At 49.0% G+C, this 12,551-nt stretch overlaps 5 protein-coding genes across 5 annotated transcripts; 2 read left to right on the top strand and 3 right to left on the bottom strand.

Moving 5' to 3' along the window:
• Window positions 1-392: 392 nt before the first annotated feature.
• On the bottom strand, window positions 393-1,158 carry N7511_004394 (flavin reductase family protein; the record flags this gene model as incomplete). The annotated part of the gene is made up of 2 exons (XM_057126819.1): window positions 393-1,043; window positions 1,105-1,158. The coding sequence occupies 2 exons, from the start codon at window positions 1,156-1,158 to the stop codon at window positions 393-395; spliced, it is 705 nt and encodes a 234-aa protein (XP_056985709.1).
• Window positions 1,159-3,138: 1,980 nt separating this feature from the next.
• Window positions 3,139-5,703, top strand: N7511_004393 (DUF3433 domain-containing protein; the record flags this gene model as incomplete). Its single annotated transcript, XM_057126818.1, has 2 exons — window positions 3,139-3,181; window positions 3,257-5,703. 2 exons carry the CDS (start codon window positions 3,139-3,141, stop codon window positions 5,701-5,703), a joined length of 2,490 nt encoding a protein of 829 aa, XP_056985708.1.
• Window positions 5,704-6,160: 457 nt separating this feature from the next.
• N7511_004392 (Zn(II)2Cys6 transcription factor) lies at window positions 6,161-7,882 on the bottom strand (the record flags this gene model as incomplete). Its single annotated transcript, XM_057126817.1, has 4 exons — window positions 6,161-6,907; window positions 6,956-7,096; window positions 7,152-7,769; window positions 7,823-7,882. The coding sequence occupies 4 exons, from the start codon at window positions 7,880-7,882 to the stop codon at window positions 6,161-6,163; spliced, it is 1,566 nt and encodes a 521-aa protein (XP_056985707.1).
• A 463-nt stretch (window positions 7,883-8,345) lies between these two features.
• On the top strand, window positions 8,346-8,939 carry N7511_004391 (uncharacterized protein; the record flags this gene model as incomplete). The annotated part of the gene is made up of 1 exon (XM_057126816.1): window positions 8,346-8,939. The coding sequence occupies one exon, from the start codon at window positions 8,346-8,348 to the stop codon at window positions 8,937-8,939; it is 594 nt and encodes a 197-aa protein (XP_056985706.1).
• Window positions 8,940-9,266: 327 nt separating this feature from the next.
• Window positions 9,267-11,834, bottom strand: N7511_004390 (putative G-patch domain protein; the record flags this gene model as incomplete). The annotated part of the gene is made up of 6 exons (XM_057126815.1): window positions 9,267-10,325; window positions 10,379-10,843; window positions 10,899-11,101; window positions 11,166-11,241; window positions 11,324-11,595; window positions 11,687-11,834. 6 exons carry the CDS (start codon window positions 11,832-11,834, stop codon window positions 9,267-9,269), a joined length of 2,223 nt encoding a protein of 740 aa, XP_056985705.1.
• Between the last annotated feature and the right edge of the window lie 717 nt (window positions 11,835-12,551).

The following is a 12,551-nucleotide window of genomic DNA, read 5'->3' as shown; positions in this document are numbered from 1 at the left end:
TAGGGTACATGGTGATGAGAGGGAGCCACTGGTCCAGGAACGCTATGTTAGGACCGGGATTGGGGGCGCTGGAAATATTCGCAAGTTCTGGATCCCTTTCCTATGCATTCCAGGAACCAAGTCGATGTGATCACTCATGACTGACACTTGTGAGACAGGGTAACCATGCGAAACGGGCGAGTAATACATACTGGTGCACACTGAGTATTGTTACTGTCTCATTTTCAGCCGAGTCGAGTCTGAAAAAGGAGCCAGGGAGTGGAAATTATCGATTGACCTCTAGATCTACCGAGTTATGCAAGCTCGACTTTACACGGCCCATCTGATGTAATCTCACATCACTATTGGCTGTGGCCTTTGTTCAATTAAGATCCTCAAACTATACTGCTAATTTATTGCTGCTGGAACCCCTCCTCTCCAGACTCAACATTTCTCTGTCGATTCCTGGCAGCATTGCCTTCCAATCCGTAAAGCACATCTTTAGACATGTTGGGAATAATCATATCAAAGGTCTCCCGGATGACGGCATACTTGTAGTATCCACAGCGCGCAATAGGCTGAGTCTTAGCAACATCCAGGATACCATCCGTCAAAACCTCATCAGCGACATGAACGGCAATGACCTTGCCAATGATGATGTCGACAGTGCCCATGGGAGGGTTACCAGGCAGACGAAGAGTGGTGTGATACTGGCACTCGAACTTGACAGGCGACTGCTTGACCATAGGGACATCAACCAAAGTGGCTTGCTCCTTTTCCAGGTTGGCGCGTTCGAATTCGTCGACGCCGTAGGGAGTTTGTTCGGCGGTTATGTTCATTGCTTCGCGAGTGTCCCAGGTTGCCAGGTTCCAGACAAAGCTGCCCGTTTGTTCGGCATTGATGACTGTGTCTTTGCGTTCTCCTGTTACCGTTTGGTTGGAGGAGAAGACAACGTAGGGTGGGTCGAATGTCAGGTTTGTGAACTGGGAGTAGGGTGCTAGATTTGCTCGGCCTTGTTTGTTTTTGGTCGATATCCAGCCAATGGGACGAGGGACGACGCACGCCTGGGTTTGATGAGTATACGCCTGTCGGATCACTGGGGGATGTAATATGGCTAGCTCTTACCTTGAAAGGGTCATGGGGAAGGTTATGCTCGGTGATTCCAGGTTGGTAAAACATGTTATCGGGATATGTGGAGGTGTAATGGAAATAATGGGATTTTGATATTGTAGGCTTCTGCAGCAGGCGGCATACCGCATTCAAATACTTTTAGCGAGAAACGTAACAGTCAATTATTCGGCCGACACCAGGAGCCGGATCAAACGGCAAGCTTATGAGGTCACTTTAATGGATATATCGGCTTTATACAGTAGACTCCTCTGCTAGAATCAATAGGGTTGGTACTAACACCTCACCTCCGAGGCCCCGAGACCCCGAGACCCGAGGCGGCGAACATCCGAGTATCAAGCTTTTCGGCATCAACGGGATGGGAGATGCGGAGTATTCTATTTGTTCAACTTGCATCTAATGTCTGATGGGGAGTTTTGAACGACGAACACTGGTCGTAGAAAAGAAATAGGAAAGAGGCTTTGATCTGATGTATGAGTGGTAAAACCGTGAGATAGGCATTTCTACCTCTCAAAAATGGGGTCGTAAAAGAGGCCCCGCTGAGTGTCAATCTTGCACTATTGAAATGACCCATTCAACTGCCGAAGCCAGCTCGTCTTTTACCGCTCCGATTCCCATGGGCTTCAAGTGATACTGGGGTGCCGGAACGTCGGTCCGCAGTTGGAGGCCTTGATTCGCAGGTCCAAGTCGACGGACCCAATTCACAATGGCATTCCCGGTGAAGCGTTGGCTGTCTCTGAATCCGATCTTTTGTCGAAGGCCTAGTTCGAATCAGCGAATCTTCAGGACGTGCAAGCAATCCTACAGAAAATGCGCTAATGCTAACGCTAATGTTATACATCCACTAACTTGTGATATAGGGTGTGTTGTTAACATGGCCCTACTGTAATTGAAATGTGTATGGTTCTCCAATTAGAAGCCTCCGTAAGCCGGACATCTTTCTGCCAATCAGCATTCGTTTCCTTCCTGTTTATGGACAGCTTTTATCGGCTTATCACCACCTTGTACTTCGTTTGTTTGCAATGCGCTCCAAGTCCGACGATTTTCATTAATTGATACTGTTTATTGATATTCATGAGAATGGGATCTAGTCATATCTTGCTATCTTGATCATTTACTTCGTCAACTCCACGCATCATAACCTTAAAGTACAGCAAGCGAATAGGCCGCGTAGTTGAGCGGGCGGTGAGCTTTATTGGCTGCATATGAGCACATCGCGAGTATTTTATTTTACACTATTCTTTATGCCTTCCATGGCATCAGATAATTGGATCTACGATTAAATTAGAGTCTGAGAATTATTGAGTCCTAGCTGGGTGTTTCATGCGCTGCCCTGGATACAGCCTTATCCTTTAAAGTTGTACCCGAAGCCCTAGGCCCAGCCACCTACGCCAGCAAGGGAGAGAAACCAATTGTACCACATCATCATGTTGGGAGTTTGTGCAATTGTGCAAAGTTACCCTGCTTAGCTATCGCCAGTAGCAACAAGCTAGGATAGTAATTGTTGGCAATTATCGGTATGAGGTTCCAGTGTGGAACCTGACCATCAATCGGTCTAGATTTCTACATAGCAGTTGGAAACAGCGACAAGAAGCTGTCAAAGGGTAGCCTAGCCCCTAAGCTGACATGGGATCAAATAGACAAAGGCATTCAAAATATTGATCAAAATGTTGGGTAGATGCAAACGCACTTAGGTAGAGCCAAGCTTCGTAGGATGGGCTGGTCCGGCCCGATAAACAACCCAATTCCACCCAATTCCAATAGACTATTTGATTTGGTCTTAGTTTCGGATTGATCCAATTAATAATGTCTGAGTGGACAATCCCCCGTGTCTCAATTATTTCTATTGGGTTGTTGCTTGACCGCAGCCCTGTGTGGCTGGGGAGGCTGGGAGACGTCAACCCAGCACACTGACAGACAAAAACCCACTGGGTAGCGAATGCTGGTTCTGAAAATCCCTTTGTAACTCCAGCTCGAGGAATGTTTCTGGATTAACATCGCGCGTGGTCTCACTATCCACATTCCACAGCCATGTCGACCCCGACGAGAAACTTCAGCCTGCGCAACGTTAATAGTACGTGCATAAAATCCCCCGCCCCGTTGTCTTTCTAATGCTCCAAGGTTTCATTCAAGTCTAATTGTTATATAGCTAGCAAGCCCCAGCTTCAAAGAATGGACTCTCAACAATCTATAGCTGCTTCAGACGACTACTATTCGTTCTCAGACAGAGCAGCTTCCTCAAGTCCAGATAGTCGAGTCACAGTGAGACGATTCCAGACTCCAGACTCTAGACCATCCTCTCGAGGTCATTCTCCTACCATGCCACACCAATTTCCCACTGAGGAGCCAAGTCAACCTGTTCAAGAAGATCATGGCTCACCACGTCCACCGACATCCAGCACGGTCCGATTCGGAGATGACAGAGTCGCCCGAGCCAGTGTCAGATCGGAAGCCACAGGATCTGACGAGACAGCTCGTCGGGTCCCTAGTGACTACGCAGGACCAGCCCCGACCCCAGGCTTGGATGACTCCCCGTACGTCCGGTTTGCAATCGATCAGCTCACCCAAGACAGATCTAGGGGAGTCTCAAGACAAGATTCTTTCTCGACCACAACAACTGGGGATGATTATCCAAACAATCAACTGGTTTGGGACGAGGGACTGGGCTACTTTACCCGCACGCGGACACCTTTGAGGACGCCCATTCGCCACGAAACACCACCAGTCAGACCAAACTATACATCTCCATCGCCACAAGCTTTACCACAACGACCTATCTCGGTAGATCCAGAGTCCTTCGTTGCTGTCGAACAACCAGAGCAGAGCTTACTGTATCCGCCTTTGAATTACCTGCCTATCGTCCTCCGGCCGTGGGCTTTGATGCTGACTGTCTTTTGCTGTCTGCTCATGATTGCAGCAGTGGTCTTCTGCAACATTTGGTCTCATCGTCACCAGGGAATTTGGGACTATCAGGGTCAAGGTGGCGGACACTACTTCGTGCTTCAATTCCTCCCACAAACTCTCGCTGCGCCAATCATCATCTGGTCTTTCGTTATCCAAGCTGCAGTATATCGCACGGCACCTTTCTCCATGATGTCAGCTGAAAGACAAAAGGGCTTGGTTATTCAAGGATTACCAGTTCTCTCGAAAAGCTTCGTATTCCCTGATTTGTCGCATTTCAGAAATGGTGAACCTCTGTTCGGTTTCTCCTTGCTCACGATCTGGCTGCACAATTTCTTTGCAATCCCGCTTCTGAGCTGTTTCTTCCAGGCAAAGTACTACATCATTAATGGAGAGGGGGCTTGGAGATGGGCCTCGGTTCAATCATTAGGCTGGACATTGGTTGCATTATACGGCGTTCTTACAATTGGCCTGCTGCTACTATCTCTGCGCTTCCTCCGCAGCTGGTCTGGTCTGATGTGGGATCCCGTCAGCCTGGCAGATCTCATCTCGTTGATCCAACGGTCGAATATTCTCCACGACTTCGAGCGATCCGAAACTCTTCCCACAGTACGAGACTCGCTTGATCCTCGAATTCTTCGACTCGGCTACTGGAGACTCTCGAGCAAGCCTGAGATCTTCTACGGAATCGGAGAGGTCGATGCCCCAGTCAGAACTCCATCTCTTCATCAGACCGGCAAAAGCAGAGAGAAGCAGCCGCATGGTCTTGCAAAAGTGTGCGTTGATCTTGAACACCAAGCTGCCCTCGCCAACGATCAATCTGATAACTCCCTTTACTCGCCATTCGCCCGCTACCGCTGGACTCCTTGGTTCTTACGCAAGATCTCAGTTATCATCTGGGTTGTAATCGTCTTCGCCTTGCTGATCGCCTTTGTCGTCGTCAGCTTCATCAACAACGGTATCAAGGGCGGCTTCCCACCCAAGCTTCCAACTCTCCCATCGACAAACGCATTCTCCTCCTCAAACTTCCTCTACAGCTTCATCCCCGCCCTAATCGGCAATGTCCTCTTCCTCGTCTGGCAACCTGTTGACGTCTACTTCCGCGCACTTCAACCTTACGTCGAACTTTCCTCCCCAAGCGGTGCATCCGCCGAGCAAAGCATTCTCCTCGCCTACCCATCTCACTTCCCAATCCAAGTAACGATCATCGCCCTCCTCAACCGCCATTTCAAAGTCGCCTGGATATCACTAATGAGCCTGATATCCCTGGCAATCCCAATCCTCGCCGGAGGCGTCTTCATCGCCCTCTGGTACCCCTCTCACGACGACATCCGAATCTCTGCCTTAATGCCAGCCTTCTACGCCCTAATCGGCTTCTGTGCTTTATACGCCGTCTCCTTCCTGTCAATTTGGCCAGGCAGATGTCGCTATTTGCCTCACGATATCACGACCCTTGCTGATATGATGAGCTATCTGTATCAATCGCCGCTTCTGTCGGACAAGATCCTCCGCGAGCCGAGGAGCAAGACTGATCTTGTTACCCGTCTTATTGTTGCGCCGCCTTCGGATCGCCATGTGCCCTTGTATGGCTTTGGCATTTACGTTGGGCGCGATGGTAAGGAGCATCTTGGCATTGATCGCTTCCACCGTCCTGGTAGAACCGATATGCTTATTACTACCGGGACTATGAAATGATTTCCTATTTATCTTGACAATTTAGCGTGTTTGTTTTGCCATGTCATCATGATTTGCATCTTCGATTACGAGCCTGTATTGTTGTTTTCTGTTGTTTCTTTTGAGCGCTACGACTATCTGTGATGTTTTGTTTCGGTATTCTCATGATTGTTTGGAACTGTCTGTGTTTTTTTGTTCTTGCTTTTTTCCCTACAAGTACAGTTGCATTTTGGGCGCTTTTGCATTGTTGCCGTATCACTGACTGACATCTGATATCTCAGATGAGCGTTGTGTTGGATAATAATCTTAGATAGAATATTTCGAACCATAGCATAGCATAAAATGGAATCAAATTAAATCGATATCTTCTCATACTCTATCTTATTACTTGAATTTGATTCCCTCTTTCTAACAGAGGACTCATTAAATCATACAAATAGTTTTGATCAACCCATCTATAACAGAACCAGACATTCAATCACGTCTGAAAGTAAATAACTCTCACCCTCTCAATCTGCCCATTCAACCAATCAATCTGTTCAGAAGGCAACCCCAAAACGCCAGCCTGAAGATTCCTCAAGCAAGGCAAAACAAACCAAGCACCCATAAGCGGCGCAATCTGCTTATGCGTCTGAGAAACCGGTCTCGTCTCCGCATACGGATACTCAACAAGACCTGTTCTCATCCGAACAGACTCAACTTGACTCCCAAGGAAGTAGGGAACACTTGCACAGATCTCATCCGCGAGACGGTGCGCGGTAGCGGTAGCCATCATCGTTTTTAGGCCTTGCGAATCCAAGGATGATTCCATACGCAGACAACTGAGGATGATGCTCTGTACCAAGATGCGGCAGTCGCGGTACGTGTTCCATGTCGAGGCAATCCACATGTCTGTGTAGCAGTCTACGCGGATATTGTAGATGCCTGCTTTGCGCACGGAGTCGGGAATTATGCTTGCTGCCACGGGTGTCCAGTGTGGTGGAACTAGGTGAGCCCATGCTGCGAGATTTGTGTCGATTTCGATTGCTTTGTTTAATAGGGATGTGACTGCCGCTCCGTTTGCTGGTTTTTCTATTATTCTTTCCCATTGTACGCGAAGGTTGACGATTTGTGAGGCTGCTGAGGCTAGGAGTGGGCGAGGGCCTGATGAAGATACTGGATGTGATAGTGGCCAGATTTTTGGGGTTGGTACTGTGGGACTAGTTAAGCCTCGGCTCGTCTTGATCTAGATTTTGTTAATAGGGAGTTAGCAGGTGTGATGGAATTGGCTTACGATTTGAGTTTGTACTGCATGGTCAATCGTTCTCGATGTCGCTGTTTGTAGTTTTTTGGATTTGCGATTATTGATGAGAGCAACAGCCCCCCGGAGGTGAGCCTTCACGGGTTTCTCCCAGTCTTTCACGGCAACGAATTCCTTGGAGAGTTTGAGTGAGTTTTTATTGGCATTGAGGTACATCATCGCAACTAACCTCGTATGTTGAGAGTAAGAGAATAGAAAGTAAGATAGAATCCAAATCGCTATTCTCGTTTTGTAATGACTCTCGAATTTTCGGCAATGCTTGAGTGAAGTATTGCTCCGATGCTCGAAGCAAGCAGCTCTGTCCAGTCCAAGCTGCAACCGAGAAGAAAGCAACCGCTAATGTGCTGACGTATAAATGTGATTGCGGCTTTGCATTCGAGAAAGAAACAGGCAAGATTTCCATGAATCCATTTCGAATGTGAGGATCTTTTGGAAGGTAGAGGTAAGAGTTGAAGAAAAGCGGCACCACAGTATCCTCCATGGGCTGGTATAGATCAGCAGGACCCAATAGTGGAGGCCAACGCGTTGTTATCATTGGGGTCTTGGCGTAGAGATCAACTGGACCTAAAGCCAATGGTCTCTTTGAGGACACTGGCTGTTCTGGTAATTCTATAGCCCTCGAGCTGGAACGCGAGCTGTTGCTCGTTGCCGGGGAACGGCTTGCTCTTACTGGCTTTCTGAATGAATGGGTATGATCTCTTAACATCAGATCAAATGGATCTGGGTAGCCAGGACATTCTCGTTTTGTTCTTGTACATGCCTGGCAGTGGGGGCGAGTTTCATCGCACTTTCAAGACTGTGAGAATTAGGGTATCAAGGAAGATTGAGATGGCGAAATACCTTAATGTGCCTCTTCCTGCAATTCTGGCAACCCGTACTAGGTTTTCCGCCGTATACCATGGCTATCTATCCGATCTGCTGCGATCAATGGAATGTCTTCATCAGTTGTGAGATGTTCTCGGCGCGGATGTATCATCTGGCCTGCATCGAGGTAGTTGAGCTTCATATGATGCCGGGGACATATTCCGACCAAAACAGGCGGTCAATTACGGTAACATGGTCCATTCAGACAGGAGTTCAATATCATCTGGCAGATATTGAGGCAGATGCCAAGCCGTCAAGCGCGGAACGGGTCACGTGCCGGTGATATCCTCTTCTCCGCTCGGATTTAACTCTCTCCAACCGATAGCCCCGCGCAAACTCAGTCATCTCAAGCTCTCTAGGGGATCAATCGCCCAAGTCTACAATTTTCCTTGCTTTCAGCTCCAACACTTTGATCATCTGACTCCGTGAGCTGCCCGATACACCCGCATTACGAAGCAAGCCTCCCATCCACATCCTCACCAACACCAAACAAACTACAATGGTCTCATTCTTCGGCTGGGGCTCAAGCCCAAAGCCCACCGAAAGCTCAGAGAAGCCTTCAGAAACATCCAACCCGAAACAACCCCAAACCCCAGAAGACACACCCACAACGCTCCCAATGCAATTGCCTCGGCCACCAGCGCGCGAGAATACAAACCTGAAGCTCCTGTTTGGAGGAATGACCTTCTTCGCCCTCACAGTACTAGTAACCAGACGAGCCTTTAACAAAAAGCGCATCGCATGCATCCCACCCTTTTACACGAGCTCCGTCTACCACCAACCGCACTCGAACTCCGCAGCGGACGCCTTTGAGGCACTCAATCTGGCTACGTTGAATGTTTTGTCATTCGGTATGATGGCTGGTGGTGCAGCTGGGTATGCATTGAATATCAATAGTTTGGATGATATGCGGAGGTTTGTTAGGGCTGGGTTGCAAGGTGGCAGTGATGCGCCTGTTAAGAGTGATGAAGAGTTGGAGGCCGAGGTTACCGAGTGGGTCAGTAAGGTGCTTGGTGATCGATTTGAGAAGCAGCTCGAGAAGGAGAAGGCAAAGAGGTTGTCGTCCTTTGAGTCGGGAACGAAGGAGAACTAGATTGAAGTTCTGGCTCCTTTTGTGTTCGTTGTTTTGTTGATACCACTCTACTCATGATTTGGATACCTTGTACAGTATTCTGCATTTACTTGGCATAGCTTAGCTTTCAACATTGTAAGGATAATATTTCCAGCGTTAATGCTCTTGCTTAGAAGTCATATGGATATCATATGGATATCGAGGTGCTATCGTACATTCAGTTGGCCAGGGTCTTCATTTCCCCGGCCGATATTCTTCCATCTGTCACTGCAACATAGAAATTGAAAAGAAAAAGTGATAACAATATGGGGGATGAAACGTTGCAGGCGGATATTATGAGCATCTTCCCTAGTCCAATTTTTCGTAACGCTGGCGGGCATTGTCCTTGGTCTTCTCAAGGAACTCATCGTAACGACCCCGGGTATTTCGGCCGGCTTCTTCGGTTGCATCGCCTAGCTTTCCTCCTTGGGCACCTAGTCCCACGCCCTGGGCATAGACCTCAGTAGAAATTGGGGCTGTCAGACCAGTGCCTTGCGCACCAAGGCCCGAGCCCTCTGACCATCCCATCTTGCTGAGCAGGGAGGCACCCTTCGAGGTCGACTGCACTGGGACTTCCTCCTCCTGGGGTGCAGCTGGGGCTGGGCGGGCGGCGGCAGCGGGTGGTCCGAATGCACTGCGGCGCTCCTTGGCACGGTCTCTGTATTCATTGGTAGATTGCTGTGCGTCATCGGTGGGCGGAGGAACAAGGCCATGCTTGATAAGCTTTTTCATGCCGAATGCTAGACGTTCTGGCTTCAACAAATTTTCCTTGTGGAGGTCACTGAGGCGCTCATGTGCGTAGGCGTAGCGAAGATCTTTGAGCTCTCTCTGGCACAGATAGCAGCAGTGACGCTTGGGATCTATGTATGACAGAGCTGAGGGAGCAGCTGCATCAGAAGACGGGGCGGGCTGTTCGGGGCTAGTTTCAACAGGATTTCCATCGGCATCGTTAGAAATACCATGAAGTTCAGCGTGACGGTTGCTCCAGAATTGCAGCTGGGATGGCATTGCGAGCTTCTTGGCGTTGGTGCTGGCCGCTGCATCCGCCTTTCTCTTCTTGGATTTCTCTGAATCTTTAACGGCCTTGTCATTGGGGTGCGCAGCGGACTTTTCTCCCTTGTGCTGCTCAGTCGAAGCGTCGTCTTCCTCTCGTGACAGGGTGAGCTCATTGACAAAGCCTTCATCGTCCCAATACATAAGCTTTAGAGACGGGTTGTTCAATGGGCTGAATGAAAAACGGGCAGTGCTGGCCGTGGGAGTCATGACTGGGATGAACACTCCTGCATGAATGTAACTGACTGTGACGGGCTTGGACGAGATGGTGAACTTTTCGAAGGATTTCAAGCGGGTCATGGCAGCTTGAGCATCCTGTTTACAGTGTTAACAGATAGCAATCGGGGGAGGGAGCGGTAGAAACGTACCAGTATTCCTGCAAACTCAGCAAAGCCATAGCGCCAGCTGCCATTGGTCTTGCGATCACGTACAAGCAATACACGGCGGATAGAGCCTTCGCGTGCCCCAAGATTGCTGTCGCCGGTGGTGGAGGCTACCTTTGAGCCTTTCTTTTGGTTACCGGACAAGTTGTCGTTGCTGCCAGAAGGACGATACAGTTTGGCCACGCCTTTGGCAAGCAGTTCCTCTGTGACAGATGCTTCCAATCCGCGAAATAGGAGAAATTGAGACGGCTGACTCTCAGGTGCGGCATCATTGTCACCGCTGTTCACTGCCTTGGGGGCAGGAACCCCGGGGATACCCGTAGAGGCCATCTCTGCTTGCATGGTTAGTGACAAGCGGAGAGAAGGAAAGGAAATGGGAGAAGACGTACCGGGTCGGGGGGCGTTGCACTTAAAACACTTCACCCGAGTAGCATAGTTCACGATAGCGCACTAGGGAGTTTAGCTCAGCGCCTTCCGCGTTTGTTGCGCACCTCAATTCACATACCATACGACACATCCAGTCACCTTCTCCTTTCGCCCTGCCTCGGTCTTCCCTCTCGCGGCTATAGGCAATGCGTACTTTGGTACTTCCGTCGTTAGGACCAGCGCTTGGCCCATACAAGTAGATTCCCCGGTGGTTTTGTTCAACAAACGCTCGCGATTCATCAACCGTTGGAAATCGCAAGAAGCCAAGCTGTTTCGACAACTCTATCATGGAGGATCAAAAGTCAGACATTACTCAATCAAACATCGTCTTGTGGGGTTCACCTACTCGTCTGGCGATCACGAATGACTCGAATGTCTTCGAGGCCGTCAACATGATAGGCATTTCTGAGTTCCGTTGCAATCTATTACCGGAGCATTATCGTCAGCGCCTTGTCTGTGACATAATCTCCCGAGAATCGCTGTTTCTGATCAGAAGAAACTCACATCATTCTCCGTCATGTCGACTGGGAAATTCTCCAGCATTACTTCCCGACTTTCTTCACCGAGGTATGGCTGATCACGTCGAGGGCTGCGACTGCGATTGTAGCCAACCCCCTCATGATCCCAGTCGCGGTATCCATGTCTGTCTCGACGAGGTGGTGATCGTGAGCCACGGTAGGCTCGTTCATCTCGATCATGGCTGCGGTGACTGTCGCGGTCGCGGGAGTACTCGCGCCTGCGGTCTGCAGGTCTGCGAGGAGGCATGCCAGAGTGGCCTAAATTGCCCAATTCCAATCGTGTTCATATTAGCCTTGATCTGTTACGCTTTGGGGGAATTCTTTTGAGCATGGTCTTCGGGTCAAACACCGTTACCGCGCGGGGAGGAGCTTGTACCTCCAGGCGAGCGTGATCGCGGACGATCGTCATACATGCGGCCATCCCGGTCGCTGCGGGGAGGATTGGGCCTACGGCCCTGGCTGGAGTTAAACCTCTGATCAGAAAACGGAGGCGCCATCATGGAGTACCATTCGATGGAAGAGGGAATGGAGAGAGAAAGGTCAAAGATCAATAGTGACGCGGATACGAACTGAGCAACCTGCGATAAGCCCGATAAGCCCGATAAGCGGCAGATCTTCACCGCCCGCATCACGCATTTCTAACGCTTCGAGATACAAATTGGTCTCTGGACTGATTTGAATATAACTTATATTATCTGATATACATGAACTGATGTGCATTGATTGAGTAAGAAACAAGTAACGTTTAATCTAATACTGTCCCTTTTCTGTTTGTCTCTTAAGCTACTCTCACAATATGCTCATCTATGGAGTATCTAGACATAACGTTAAGGTATGCAGGTGATACATAGCCTATGTCTAAGCCTACTGTAAGAGATAACCGTGAATCTCATCAGGTAGAATTCTTGCAGAATAGGTGAAGATATGATAGAGGATGGAATGAAATAAGAACCATATACTCGTATGGTTAGTGAGTGTACATATCAGCCTAAGTGAAGCTACAGCAAACTAAATTTAAGCTTTTACTGTAGGGCCTCTTCTCATAGTCCTTCCCAATGAGAATTGAAACTCAGGATTCTTTCGTACTAAAACTAGGTATTAATCAAAGTATGTCATCATCATCGCGGTACACAACCCAGGTGGAGAAACTCCTAATGTTCTGGTGTTTCTGATTCAACGCATCCTGCATACCCTTGGCCCATCAGAACATACGA

This window comes from Penicillium nucicola (assembly GCF_028828085.1).
Source record: "Penicillium nucicola strain IBT 29836 chromosome Unknown utg000003l, whole genome shotgun sequence".
Lineage (NCBI taxonomy): Eukaryota > Fungi > Ascomycota > Eurotiomycetes > Eurotiales > Aspergillaceae > Penicillium > Penicillium nucicola.
The sequence above is the reverse complement of the archived record's forward strand: the minus strand, read 5'-3'. Positions and strand labels throughout refer to the sequence as shown.